A 14,900-nucleotide genomic window follows, 5' to 3' on the forward strand; every position below is an offset into this window, starting at 1 on the left:
TGTTGTATTGTACCTGCTGCAATTATTTCCTCTGGCAGTTCATTCCATATACTCATCACTCTCTGCCTGAAAAAAGTGCCCCTTGGTTTACTTTTAAATCTTTCCCCTCTCACCTTAAACCTATCTCCTCGATATTTTGATTCCACTACGCTGGGGAAAAGATGATGGGGCATTTACTCTCTTTATTCCCCTCATGATTTTATAATTGTAAGCTCACTCCTCAGCCTCCTGTGCTGCAAGGAATAAAGAAATAAGGCCCAACTTCTCCCTCAGGCCCTCAAGTCCTGGCAACATCTTCTCTGCACTCTTTTCAGCTTAATGGCATCTTTAATATAGCAGAGTGAGAAAAACTGAACACAATACTCTAAGTGCGGTTTCATCAATGTCTTGTATAACTGTAACATAACACCTCAAATTCTAACCTCAGATCCCTGCGTGCCAAAAGCCTTCTTCACCACCCTATCCACATATAACACCACATTCGGCTTTATAACATTCACCAGGTACCTACCATTTACTGTGAAATTCCTGCCCGTGTTTCACATCCCAAAATACAACAGCTTACACTTTTCTGAATTAAACTCTATTGGTCATTACTCGGCCCAGTTGTCCAGCTGACCAAGATCCCGCTGTAATCCCACTGCCTGCAATACCACCTATTTTAATGTAATCTGCAAATTTACTAATCATGCCTTGTACATTCTTATCCAAATCATTGAGACAGATGATAAACAGCAATGGCCTTAGCACTGGTCCCTGAGGCACACCATTAGTCATAAGCCTCCAGACTGAAAAACAATCTTCCACCATCACCGTTTGTTTCCTCCCATTAAGCTAATTCTGTATCCACTTAGTTAGTTCTCCCTGGATCCCATGCAATCTAACTTTCCATTGCAGCCTACCCTGCAGACCTTGCCAAAGGCCTTGCTGTAGTCCAAATAGATTATGTCCATGGCCCTGCCCTCAACAATCCTCTTGGTTACTTCTTCAAAAACTTGATCAAATTCACAAAATACAATCGCGCACACCCCAAAACTCTCCCTTGTAGGACCATTTTCACATTTTCTGAGGAAACTTTTCTGAACATGACATAAACACTGGAATTTAGAAGGATGAGAGGAGATCTTATCGAAACGTATAAGATTATTAAGGGGTTGGACACGTTAGAGGCAGGAAACATTTTCCCAATGTTGGGGGAGTTCAGAACAAGGGGCCACAGTTTAAGAATAAGGGGTAGGCCATTTAGAACGGAGATGAGGAAAAACATTTTCAGTCAGAGAGTTGTGAACCTGTGGAATTCTCTGCCTCAGAAGGCAGTGGAGGCCAATTCTCTGAATGCATTCAAGAGAGAGCTAGATAGAGCTCTTAAGGATAGCGGAGTCAGGAGGTATGGGGAGAAGGCAGGAACGGGGTACTGATTGAGAATGATCAACCATGATCACATTGAATGGCGGTGCTGGCTCGAAGGGCCAAATGGCCTCCTCCTGCACCTATTGGCCATTGTCTATTGTCTGTTGTCTATTGTCTATCCCGTCCTATAAAGCTGTCTGCAATCTCATGGCATACTTGTCCCTCTAATTCCCATTGACTATTTCTGGGTCTATAGTATAATCATAATAAGGTGACCATCTTATTTTTAATTCTCAGCTTCATTCATATCGCCTCCCTTTATGATCCTTCAGTAATATCATCTCAGGCTTACTGCTGTGATGTTGTCCTTATACAGGCACGTGATGCTTCATTTGCTGAGGAGTTACAAATGGAATTGAATATTGTTCTTCCATCAGACAATATTCCCTCTTCTGAGGAAGGTCATTGATGATGCAGCTAAAGATATTGCCCTGATGAACCCCAGCAGTGACAACCTGAGGCTTGGATTTTACTCCCTGTCTCATCGTCAAGGCTTTCATTGCTGCCAAGATTTTTTCTACCTGATCTTAGTAAGTCCAAACATCCTGTAACATCCTGCAGCAGAGAAGCTTCAGAACTTGAGGAAAAAACAAATTGCTGGAAGAACTCAGCAGGCCAGGCAGCATCTGTGGAGGGAAATGGACAGACAACATTTTGGGTCAGAATATTTCTTCAGACTGACGTAGTAGAGGGAAGAAATCTGTAATGGGGTAAAGACAGGTGAAGGGAAGTGGTGGGACAAAATCTGGCAAGTGATTAAGTGGATACAGGTGAGGGAGGGTAAAAGGAAGATGTGTGGAGATATAAAATTCCATTCACTCAGCAACTCTATGTTCCTTTTCAGATCTCTCATTTCCCTCTCCGACTCTCAGTCTGAAAAAGTGTCTCAACCTGAAACGTCACCTATTCCTCTTTTCCAGAGTTGCTGCCTGGCCCACTAAGTTACTCCTGCTTTATATGTCTAAATTACAAGAGTAAGGTCTTCCCTGGAAATCTCAGTCACATCTTCAATTGTGTTTATTGTGCCGGACTCAATTGTCTGTTAAAATCTCTTGTGAATTTGCTTTCTCATGCTGCACATGCAAATTATGGTTTCATCTTCTGTGAATAGTTCCTTTGTTCTCAAACAGCCAGTCAAGTTAGTCGGCACTGCGAATCCTCAATTTTCAAAGAACACCATCATTATTCTCCAATTATCTGTAAATATACCTTTTTGTTAATATTATCCACTTACTTTGTAAACTCACCTCTGGAAAAATTGTATTCCTATTTACTTCCAAGCTGCTTCATCATTGCCCTTGCCTCCATGTCAAATGGCTGTCCTCCAGTTTACTCAGAAAACAATATCTCCATGCTTTGCCCACACTGTTATTATGCCTCCTCTCAGGGAGGTCTCATTATTAACTCAGATGAACAGTCACCAAATTCTAACTGTACTCGTGACCCAGACCTTGAACACCACACTTTACACTCACAAAGCCAGCTGCCTGTAACCACTACACTATCATCCCCATTTATACTTGCCTTCATTATCCCAGGTAGTTGAATAGGTTTCCACAGCATGTTGATATAGTCTTGATCTGCCAGCATCTGCTAGATGGAGACACCTTGGTACCTCCAAGCTCATTCGACCAGTGGTCTGCACTGGCAAGGCCAGTCACTCCAAAGTGTGACTGACTTTTGCATTTATTTTTTTAGTTTAGAGATACAGTGTGGAAACGGGCTCGTCGGCACACTGAGTCCGTGCCAACGAGCGATTCCCACACACTAACACTGTCCTACACACATACGGGACAATTTACAATTTTACCAAGCCATTTAACCTGCAAATCTGCTCGTCTTTGGAGTGTGGGAGGAATCCTGAGCTCTGTGGGTAAACCAGAAATAGTTCCAGATATGAAAGGAAGTGTGGGGCCCCATGTGCAATGAGGCCAGATGTTAGTGGATATGAAACAGTTTTTGAGTTATATATTTTAAATGCACGGTAAAGTATTGACAAGAACCCACTCCAAAAATAACCAATCTTATTGTCTTCATTCTAAGGTGCTATTTTAATCAAAGTTGAAAAAGAGAACCATTGGTAAAACATGATTTATTACACATTGGGTCAAAAGTAGGTTATCATACACAAAAGATTTTTTAAATTACAATATGTTATAAATATAGTCAACTATGCTGTATTCATCTTTCCTTCTGTGACAAAACTTTACGGACTTTATATTTTAAGACTTTATATTTTGCATTTGTCCGATTTGAAAACATTGCACAACCAAATGCTCTTGCGGCTTAGAATTGTCCCTGTAGTAATATGTTAGAATGCCTAAACTACTTATTCATCTGAATTGATTTACGCACCATGGACAATGGCGAACCTCTTAAATGCTAAGATACTACCTAAGATCACGTCATGTGACCTTCCTCTTTGTTCTTCCAATATGTAAGTTTTGCTGGTTACCAGAATTCCAAAAGCCATCTTGTTCCAATCTGCTCCTAACTTTCCTTAATGTCATGTGATTGAATCCCGTCATGTTCAATATCCAATCCCTCAATTTATTCTCCTCAGCACCGTGCTAAACTTATACATTTTATATAAGTCAGTTCTCCTAGGGGTCATAAAAGCATAGTGCCTTCCACATATACATTCGAGGCTCTTATTAAAACAATTTGTTGTTTAATCATTTAATTGGCTACAACAGAATTGACTTTATGTAGCACTTCTAATGCAGTTAAATATCCCATGGCAATTGACAGAGGTGTTAACAAATAAAGATGTGTACATTTGGACAAAGCCACAGAATAATATAACAAGACAGACTACCGAAGCCTTGGTCAGAGTAATAAGCTTCAAGAAACACTCGAAAAATAAGAGTGAGGTAAAGAGGCAGATTGTTTCAAGAAAAGAATTCCAAAGCCTCTGACCAAAGTTAGCACAAGAAACCAGAAGTAAAGAATTCTTGAAAATCTATTGGGCTGGAAGAGTTTGCCAAGATTGGCAAAGTGGGGTTAAACCATGGAAAGACTAAAGACAAGGATGATTTTTTTAAAGTGAAACATTGAGGATAAAATGACAGTTAACAAGTATTGATGTAATGAGTGAGCAAGACTTGGAGCAAGACTGAATATGGGCGGCAGAGATTTGATCAAGCATGTGTATGTAGATAAACCAGAATGAACACCAGAAAATGAACTACAAGATTTTATCGCCACAAGAAGAACAGATGATGCTTAATGTCCTTCTTAATTATTACAATGGTTGTAACAACATCCTATTATTAGGCCACATTAATGAAATGCTGTTATCTTACAATTTAACCACAATCTCCATTGTTTACTGGGCATTGAGGGAATTAATAACGTTAGATAAACATGCTAATTTATGAATAAAATGATGTCAAGACAAATATAACAAATGCATGTGTGAGAATGATATGTTAATGATTTTCACAAAACCACATTACTTGAGAAAGCACTTTCCACTTGACAAAGGTAACGCTAAAATTTATCAACATATTTCTTTTGATAAAAGATTTAATGTGCAAATTTCAAAATATAACAAATGCTAGAGACAAACATCCCCTGATCTAATGCTCAAATATCAGTGCTCAAGGTGGTGAAATTGTCAACTCCTCCTTCACAGCCATCTCTTTCTTTCTCTATATTTGGTGCAAACTTCAGTCTGGCTTTTTCATTTGAGTCCATTGTCTCAGTCATCTTATACAAAGAAAAACATTTGAATATTTAAACTGAGAACAGACAAACATTCTTCACTTTATGAAAAACAAATCAAGAAAAATATCCACAACACCTAGCCAGCTTCCTAACTTGGTGAAAAAGTTTACTGCAAATTTGTCACATTATTCATGAAAATCGCAGCATCTTGTTTGTTTCATTTGTTTCAACATTTCCTGGGCTTTGAGTTGATGCTATCCAATTTCTTTTAATATCGGAACGGGAAATAAAAATTTGCCGTCTAATAGAACACCTTTCACAACCTCAACCTACATTTCAACCAGTGTAAAGGGATAATGTGCGCCCACTTGAATCCCAGAGGACTGGGTGGCACAGGGTCTTCAAATAGCTTGCTTTACTTAATTGAAAGAGATTGTCAGTGACGTTTAGTTTTGATGGCAGAAATACTAAAATATACACAAATCCAACACCATATCTCCATAAAATTATATCTCAGAATAACATTGGTATTGCTATCAAATTTAAAGAAACAAAACATTTTGATATTAGTCTGGTGTCTCAGACTTACCACACTTGGAAGTTTTAATTACTGTACTATATATGTTTATACAAACGTTTTATGGGTTGTCAATGTGGTTTTAACTTACCATTGATGCATTTGGTTTCACTTTAGGTTTTTCTCTCATCATATCTACCACATTCACATCTAGTGAATTAACGCTGTAAGAAATGTGACATCCATTATTAATAAATATGCAACTTCGAGTTATCCCCTCACAAAGTTCTTTATATGCCTGAATCAATTAGAATGATTAATTATTCCTCAAAATATATGGTTCAAGTCAAATTTATAATTAAAAAAATTCTGTTATGTTCTGGGTGGCAGATGCTTCAGCATTAATAGTCCATTACAGTCAATGAAATTGAAGATCATTAGAAGAAATGAAATAAAATAAAATAGAATTCAGAGATCCATAATGAGAATTCTAATTGCATCAATGAGCAATTTTGTTAGATACCTTGTGCTTGATCAATAGACAATAGACAATAGGTGCAGGAGTAGGCCATTCAGCCCTTCGAGCCAGCACCGCCATTCAATGCGATCATGGCTGATCACTCTCAATCAGTACCCCGTTCCTGCCTTCTCCCCATACCCCCTCACTCCGCTATCCTTAAGAGCTCTATCCAGCTCTCTCTTGAAAGCATCCAACGAACTGGCCTCCACTGCCTTCTGAGGCAGAGAATTCCACACCTTCACCACTCTCTGACTGAAAAAGTTCTTCCTCATCTCCGTTCTAAATGGCCTACCCCTTATTCTTAAACTGTGGCCCCTTGTTCTGGGCTCCCCCAACATTGGGAACATGTTTCCTGCCTCTAATGTGTCCAATCCCCTAATTATCTTATATGTTTCAATAAGATCCCCCCTCATCCTTCTAAATTCCAGTGTATACAAGCCCAATCGCTCCAGCCTTTCAACATACGACAGTCCCGCCATTCCGGGAATTAACCTAGTGAACCTACGCTGCACGCCCTCCATAGCAAGAATATCCTTCCTCAAATTTGGAGACCAAAACTGCACACAGTACTCCAGGTGCGGTCTCACCAGGGCCCGGTACAACATGCTCCTTTACTCAACTCCTCTTGTTACGAAGGCCAACATTCCATTGGCTTTCTTCACTGCCTGCTGTACCTGCATGCTTCCTTTCATTGACTGATGCACTAGGACACCCAGATCTCGTTGAACTCCCCCTCCTCCTAACTTGACACCATTCAGATAATAACCTGCCTTTCTATTCTTACTTCCAAAGTGAATAACCTCACACTTATCTACATTAAACTGCATCTGCCATGTATCCGCCCACTCACACAACCTGTCCAAGTCACCCTGCAGCTTTATTGCATCTTCCTCACAATTCACACTACCCCCCAGCTTAGTATCATCTGCAAATTTGCTAATGGTACTTTTAATCCCTTCGTCTAAGTCATTAATATATATCGTAAATAGCTGGGGTCCCAGCACCGAACCTTGCGGTACCCCACTGGTCACTGCCTCCCATTCCGAAAGGGACCCATTTATCCCCACTCTTTGCTTTCTGTCTGTCAACCAATTTTCTATCCATGTCAGTACCCTACCCCCAATACCATGTGCCCTAATTTTGCCCACTAATCTCCTGTGTGGGACCTTGTCGAAGGCTTTCTGAAAGTCGAGGTACACCACATCCACTGACTCTCCCCTGTCAATTTTCCTAGTTACATCCTCAAAAAATTCCAGTAGATTTGTCAAGCATGATTTCCCCTTCGTAATTCCATGCTGACTCGGAATGATCCCGTTACTGCTATCCAAATGCTCAGCAATTTTGTCTTTTATAATTGACTCCAGCATCTTCCCCACCACTGATGTCAGACTAACTGGTCTATAATTACCTGTTTTCTCTCTCCCTCCTTTCTTAAAAAGTGGGGTAACATTTGCTATCCTCCAATCCACCGGAACTGATCCTGAATCTATAGAACATTGAAAAATGATCTCCAATGCTTCCACTATTTCTAGAGCCACCTCCTTAAGTACCCTGGGATGCAGACCATCAGGCCCTGGGGATTTATCAGCCTTCAGTCCCATCAGTCTACCCAAAACCATTTCCTGCCTAATGTGGATTTCCTTCAGTTCCTCCATCACCCTAGGTTCTCCGGCCCCTAGAACATTTGGGAGATTGTGTGTATCTTCCTCAGTGAAGACAGATCCAAAGTAACGGTTTAACTCGTCTGCCATTTCTTTGTTCCCCATAATAAATTCCCCTGTTTCTGTCTTCAAGGGACCCACATTTGCCTTGACTATTTTTTTCCTCTTCACGTACCTAAAAAAACTTTTGCTATCCTCCTTTATATTATTGGCTAGTTTACCCTCGTACCTCATCTTTTCTCCCCGTATTGCCTTTTTAGTTAACTTTTGTTGCTCTTTAAAAGAGTCCCAATCCTCTGTCTTCCCACTCTTCTTTGCTATGTTATACTTCCTCTCCTTAATTTTTATGCTGTCCCTGACTTCCCTTGTCAGCCACAGGTGTCTCTTACTCCCCTTAGAGTCTTTCCGCCTCTTTGGAATAAATTGATCCTGCAACCTCTGCATTATTCCCAGGAATACCTGCCATTGCTGTTCTACCGTCTTCCCTGCTAGGGCCTCCTTCCAGTCAATTTTGGCCAGCTCCTGCCTCATGCCTCTGTAATCCCCTTTGCTATACTGTAATACCGACACTTCCGATTTTCCCTTCTGCCTTTCCATTTGCAGAGTAAAACTTATCATGTTGTGATCACTGCCTCCTAATGGCTCTTTTACCTCTAGTCCCCTTATCAGATCAGGATCATTACACAACACTAAATCCAGAATTGCCTTCTCCCTGGTAGGCTCCAGTACAAGCTGTTCTAAGAATCCATCTCGAAGGCATTCTACAAACTCTCTTTCCTGGGGTCCATTTCCAACCTGATTTTCCCAGTCTACCTGCATGTTGAAATCTCCCATAACCACCGTAGCATTATATTTTTGACACGCCAATTTTATCTCCTGATTCAACTTGCACCCTATGTCGAGGCTACTGTTTGGGGGCCAATAGATAACTCCCATTAGGGTCTTTTTACCCTTATAATTTCTCATTTCTATCAGTACCTTATGATAAAGAAAATGTGATATGTGTAGCACTTAAGACATTTTCATTTAATTTCACAAGCACTGTATAATATTGTGTTGTACAGAGCAAAGAGTGGTATATTCCTCTGGAAATAATTCATGAGTAGACTTTAATACTGATGGAAACCAGGTCCATATTGTGCTGTGGGCTACACTACCATAAAGCAAGCAAGAATTTGTTAACAAAGTGGTGGCCCAATATAATCCACCAATACCTGGATATTACCAGCAAAACCAATAGATGAGTTGGCTAACATCAAGGCTGGAGGCAATGGGGAAAGTTGTTCATGGAATGAGGTGGGAATTTGGTGGGTTGGCACCCAACATTAAACATGTGAAGAACAGAGAGCATTACTATTCCTCGAGCCCCACAGGAGTATCAAGGTACGTGTTGACAGCTCTTGTTCAACTGGTCTGCCAGAGTCCTATGTATATCATAGAATCATGGATTGCTTTAGAAAGGGGATTACCAATGGAAACACAAAGATACTCTAGCCACACATTAGCAAGTCCTATCAAAGATGACATTTGTCATAATAACATTAGGGTCAGAGCAGTAAACAGTAGTTAGTGGCACCAATACACTGCCTTTGTATGGTCCCCTTGTGCATCAATGTTACATGAGAATTATTCTTATCTTTACATTATAATTCTTATGTAATTATCACACATAATTATTTTTATCTCCTCTCTCCTCGAAATGTCATGCAGTATCCTAAAAAGTACAGAAGATGTGTTATTCAATGTTACCTTGCTTGATCTGAATGAATGTCTTCAAAATTGAGGCCTGTTGAAGTGTCAAAATTGGTGTTCCAAACTGGATTTGCACTAAAGATGCAGGATTATTTAAAAAAAACACAAGCAATTAAAATAATTGGATGGTTTCTTTACTTCACTTTTTTTATATTAACAATAACAATCAACAACTTCTTTGTTAGTTTACTGTTCTAGTCTTGCACAATTTCTTTTGAAATGATTGTTGTCAGGAATTTTGCCTTGACCTCATTTGTTTGAAGTTTCATTTGAAGAATTTACACATTCCAGCTCAGCACAGATACAATGGCCTTGAAGGTAATTAATTTTATTTTTTACAATGGGGTGAAAATAAAAAGTAAAGTCATGCATTCAATTTAATTTGTAGTTTGAGGGGTTATCTGACTGAAATGCTTTACCATTCAAAGTATTCTTAGGTCTGGTGAAACATTTCCTTCTGTAGAGCAATGAAACATGGTGGGACATCATCGTAAAATTAAATCTGGGCCACCTTAGTTTAGTTTAGTTCAGAGATACTGCGCGGAAACAGGCCCTTCGGCCCACCGAGTCCGCGCCGACCAATAATCACCCCGTACAGTAGTTCCATCCTACACACAACGGACAATTTACAGAAGCCAATTAACCTACAAACCTGCACATCTTTGGAGTGTGGGAGGAAACCAGAGAAAATCCACACGGTCTTGGGAGAACGCGCAAATTCCTTACTTCCCAAGGTCAAGATCGAACCTGGGTCTATGGCGCTGTAAGATAGCAACTCTACCGCAGTGCCGCTGTGCTGCCCTGGAAGGGAGAACTGATTCTGTGCACTTACCTTCATTTGCCAGCCCATATTAAACCTGGCTGTTTGCAGTACATGATTGATATATTTAAAGGGATATGGCCACTCACTATTCAATTACAGTGTGGGAGTATAACCATTGATCAAGGACCACATTTGATGGTTCTAATATTCCAAATGATCTAGTCATCTAACAATGGCAGTCACCTACAACAGTTCCAGACAAAGCTTCCCAACATCTACACATTGCTAAAAGAATCACAGATCAGATACATAGGACATGTCAGAAGAATATCTGATGACAGAAGACTAAAGGGATTTTTTTGGCGACTGCCGGCGACTGTCACAGTCGTAGCAGATCGCCAAACTTTTCATTTACCCGACGACAATGACCACGACAATGCCGAGTCAGGTCGAGATTACAGCGTCTTCTGAAACATCGCGAAATTCCCACGCTTTCAATGCTTCTCCGGCGTCCTGGTTTTCGCTGAAATCACTGACAAGTCGGTAAGTACTTGAGAGTTTTGAACTATAACACCTTGTATGGGTTACTTAAAAACCAAGCTTCACTGTAACAAGGAATAAACTGGATTTACTTCCAGTTTACTAATAGCTGTATTTTTTTTTTTTTAATTTTTAAGTGGTTAAGTGGATTTTCGTGAAAAGTGTGTGGGCATTCTTTGAAAATGTAAGGGAGATAGATGTATATTTGGTTTCTGGGTTGCATATCTGGGTTTGGAGCTCACTTTAAATGTAATGGCTGAGGCCAAAATCATCGCGCAAAATTCCCACGCTTACCTGACCGTCAAACTACCTGTCAAATGTCCTGACGGTAAATAAATTCGTTAAACACAAGCATTTTATGGTATTTTGTAATGACTTTACTTATTTTAATATTATGTGCTTCTAAATGCATCTTAAGAGAACCTATCAAACCTGGGGACAGCATGCGACAGCGCCCGCAATAAGCTACGATACCTGGCGACAAGCCAGCTGTCGCCGAGAAATTTCAAACCGTTTGATTTCTCAGCGATGCGCCGAGATCCACTACGATCCACTACGATCTTTGGAAGACTCCTCACAATCATGCCCGCAACACCCCGGCGAACTGTCGGCGACAGCCTAGTCGCCTGCAGTCGCCTTAAAATCACCTAAGTGGGACAGGCCCTTTAAAGCAGCTACTTATTGACAGCTGACTGAGGGAAAACAATTACATTGTGGCAGAAAAATAGATTTAAAGACTTTCTTAGAACATCCCTGAAGAGTTTCAACATTAACAACACCACGAGGAACAGCAAGCATTGGGTCTCCCTGTTTGATGTAGCTGCAGAAAAAAATGGTCTTTATTCATATGAAGAATTTCAATTGGAGAAGGTTTAAGAGGAAAAGAAAATATCAAATATGAAAATCACTGAGACTGCAGTATCCCTATAGCACAGTATCCTTTGTAGAAGGATCTTTCAAACCTACATTGATCTAATCAGCCATATCCCGTACACATCGGAATGCCATACATGATAGTGAATTTTGCAGATAGTGAATTTTGCAGATAGTGAAGATGGTTGTGAAAAATTGAGCAGGATATTGATCGATTCACCAGGTGGGCTCAGGAATGGTTACATAGATATATAGAAAATAGGTGCAGGAGTAGGCCATTCGGCCCTTCGAGCCAGCACCTCCATTCAATGTGATCATGGCTGATCATCCACAATCAGTTCCTGCCTTCTCCCCATATCCCTTGATTCTGTTAGCCCTAAGAGCTCTAGCGAACTCTCTTTTGAATGCATCCAGTTAGTTGGCCTCCACTGCCTTCTGAGGCAGAGAATTCCACAAATTCATAATTCTCTGTGTGAAAACCTTTTTCCTCATCTCAGTTCTAAATGGCATACCCCTTATTCTTAAACTGCGGCCCCTGGTTCTGGATTCCCCCAACATCGGCAACATGTTTCCTGCATCTAGTGTGTCCAAACCCTTAATAATTTTATATGTTTTATAAGATCCCCTCTCATCCTTCTAAATTCCAGTGCATATAAGCCCAGTCATTCCATTCTTTCATCATATGACAGTCCCGCCATCCCGAAAATTAACCTTGTGAACCCACGCTGCACTCTTTCAATAGACAGAATGTCCTTCCTGAAATTAGGAGACCAAAACTGCGCACAATACTTCAGATGTGGTCTCATCAGGGCCCTGTATAATTGCAGAAGGACCTCTTTGCTCCAATGCTCAAATCCTCTCATTATGAAGGCCAACATGCCATTAGCTTTCTTCACTGCCTGCTGTACCTGCATACTTACTTTCAGTGACTGATGTACAAGGACACCCAGGTCTCGTTGCACTTCCCCTTTTCCTAATCTGACACCATTCAGATAATAATCTGCCTTTTTGTTCTTGCCACCAAAGTGGATAACCTCGCATTTATATGTTGATGGAATTTAATACAGAGAAATGTGAGGTTTTGCATTTTGGGAAGGCTAACATGGGCAGGACCTACACAGTGAATGGAGGTGCTCTGGGGAGTGCTGTAGAACAGAGGGATCTATGAGAGCAGGTGCATGGTTCCTTAAAGGTGGAGTCGCAGGTAGATAGGGTGGTCAAAAAGACGTTTGACACATTGGCCTTCATCAGTCGGAGTATTGAGTATAGAGGTTGGGAGGTCATGCTGCAGTTGTACAAGACATTGGTGAGGATGCATTTAGAGTATTGTGTTCAGTTCTGGGCACCATGATGTAGAAAATATGTTGCCAAGCTGGAAAGGGTACAAAGAAGATTTACAAGGATGTTGCCAGGGCTAGAGTGTCTGAGCTCTAGGGAGAGATTTAGTAGTCTGGGACTTTATTCCTTGGAGTGCAGGAGAATGAGGGATGATCATATTGAGGTGTATAAATTCATGAGAGGAATAGATTGGGTAGATGTAGAGTCTCTTGCGCAGAGTAGGTGAATTGAGGACCAGAGGACATAGGTTTAAGGTGAAGGGGAAAATATGTAATAGGAATCTGAGGGGTACCTTTTTCACACAAAGGGTGGTGGGTGTATGGAACAAGCTGCCAGAGGAGGTTGTTGAGGCTGGGACTATCCCAACATTTAAGAAACAGTTAGACAGGTATATGGGTAGGACAGGTTTGGATGGATATGGTCTAAATGCTGGTAGGTGGGACTAGTGCAGCTGGGACATGTTATTGTTGGCTTGTGTGGGCAAGTTGGACCGAAGGGTCTGTTTCCACACTGTATCATTCTATGACTCCATGACTCTATGACCATAGACTAGATGTCATGGTCTACCTCAAGAAATAATAATGAACAACAACAAAAGGGTCATGCATCAATATTTATTGAGGTACCAAAGAGCAAACAGCATCCATGATTTCTATACCCTAGCAGGGTTTCAATGCAGTTTATACAGGTTTGTTTCTGCCACTAACGTTTATAAATTCTACTATCATAACATACTAGAACATGGTGGACCCGTTGGGCCCAAAGCTCTCCTGCATTGGTCTAACACCCTCCCCTCCTCCCCTCCCCCCCCCTCCCCCCCCCCCCCTCCCCTTCTCCTCCCACCCCTCCCACTGGGGCCGGGAACGGGCCATCTTATGTATCAGATCAACGGGCCACAACTGCACAGGCACCGACCCGTTTGTTCTGCGTATGCGCGGATTCGGCGACCATCTTACGTAAGTATCAGATCAACCGGCCCCAATTGTGATGTCGAACACGGATGATATAGATAATGACATGGAATTTTTTTTAAATTTAGGACATTTTAGAAAAATGTAGAAATTTAAATGTTCTTTTTAGTGAAAGCTATTTTTCTGCAACTTTGCTTGACTCACCCTTCCATGGTGTATTTATTTGTGCCAGGAACTACAGGTCCACACTGAAGTGCATCAAACGGAATAGTTTTTGCTGTGTTCATTGCAGTTGCTGATTTTATTTTTCTTTTGTAACTGCAGGAAAGTTTACACAACATAATTAATGTATTATCAGCAGAAAAGTGACAAAATGCATATCATAAACAAGTGAGATATTGATTTTTCCCACAATGTTTCATCCTTTGCCTTATGAGTGTGAAATATGTTATATGGCAATACAATCCTTTCCGAAGAAGGATCATTTTCTTTCCCCAGATGCATCCTGACTGAGACAGGCAGCATCTCTGGAGAGAAGGAATGGATGATGTTTTGGGTCGAGACCTTTCTTCAGACTGAAGACCCCTCTTCGACCCAAAACGACACCCATTCCTTCTTTCGATTGAAGAAGGGTCTCGACCCGAGATGTCACACATTCCTTCTCTAGAAATGCTGCCTGTCCTGCTGAGATACTCCAGGTTTTTTGTGTCCATCTTTGGTTTAAACCAGCATCTGCAGTTCCTTCCTACAAATAATTATTTTCTCTTCTTGTAGTTGTTAGTAAAAAATATCCAGGTAGCCATATTTAAGGAATAAAGGGCTCCAAGGTAATTTCTGGCAGATCCTGGAATCTAAATTGTTTCCTTTCAAACCAAATGCTCAGAAACATGAATTTATTCCAGTCAGGACTCCTTCACATCATCCAACCACATTTCTGACTATTATT

The 14,900-nt window shown here is 40.8% G+C and overlaps 1 protein-coding gene across 1 annotated transcript in view; it reads right to left on the reverse strand.

Annotated features, from left to right (window-relative positions):
• Window positions 1–4,890: 4,890 nt before the first annotated feature.
• The window catches only part of cdhr2 (cadherin related family member 2), a 96,473-nt gene continuing 86,463 nt past the window's right edge, over window positions 4,891–14,900 (reverse strand). Inside the window, exons 29-32 of the mRNA XM_078411344.1 lie at window positions 14,159–14,272; window positions 9,527–9,604; window positions 5,748–5,820; window positions 4,891–5,121 (exon numbers count right to left, since the gene is read on the reverse strand). Of these exons, the coding sequence (XP_078267470.1) occupies window positions 4,999–5,121; window positions 5,748–5,820; window positions 9,527–9,604; window positions 14,159–14,272 (388 nt within the window). The 3' untranslated portion in view covers window positions 4,891–4,998. The remainder of the gene's footprint in view (window positions 5,122–5,747; window positions 5,821–9,526; window positions 9,605–14,158; window positions 14,273–14,900) is intronic.

Source organism: Rhinoraja longicauda, chromosome 14 (genome assembly GCF_053455715.1).
Source record: "Rhinoraja longicauda isolate Sanriku21f chromosome 14, sRhiLon1.1, whole genome shotgun sequence".
Classification (NCBI taxonomy): domain Eukaryota; kingdom Metazoa; phylum Chordata; class Chondrichthyes; order Rajiformes; family Arhynchobatidae; genus Rhinoraja; species Rhinoraja longicauda.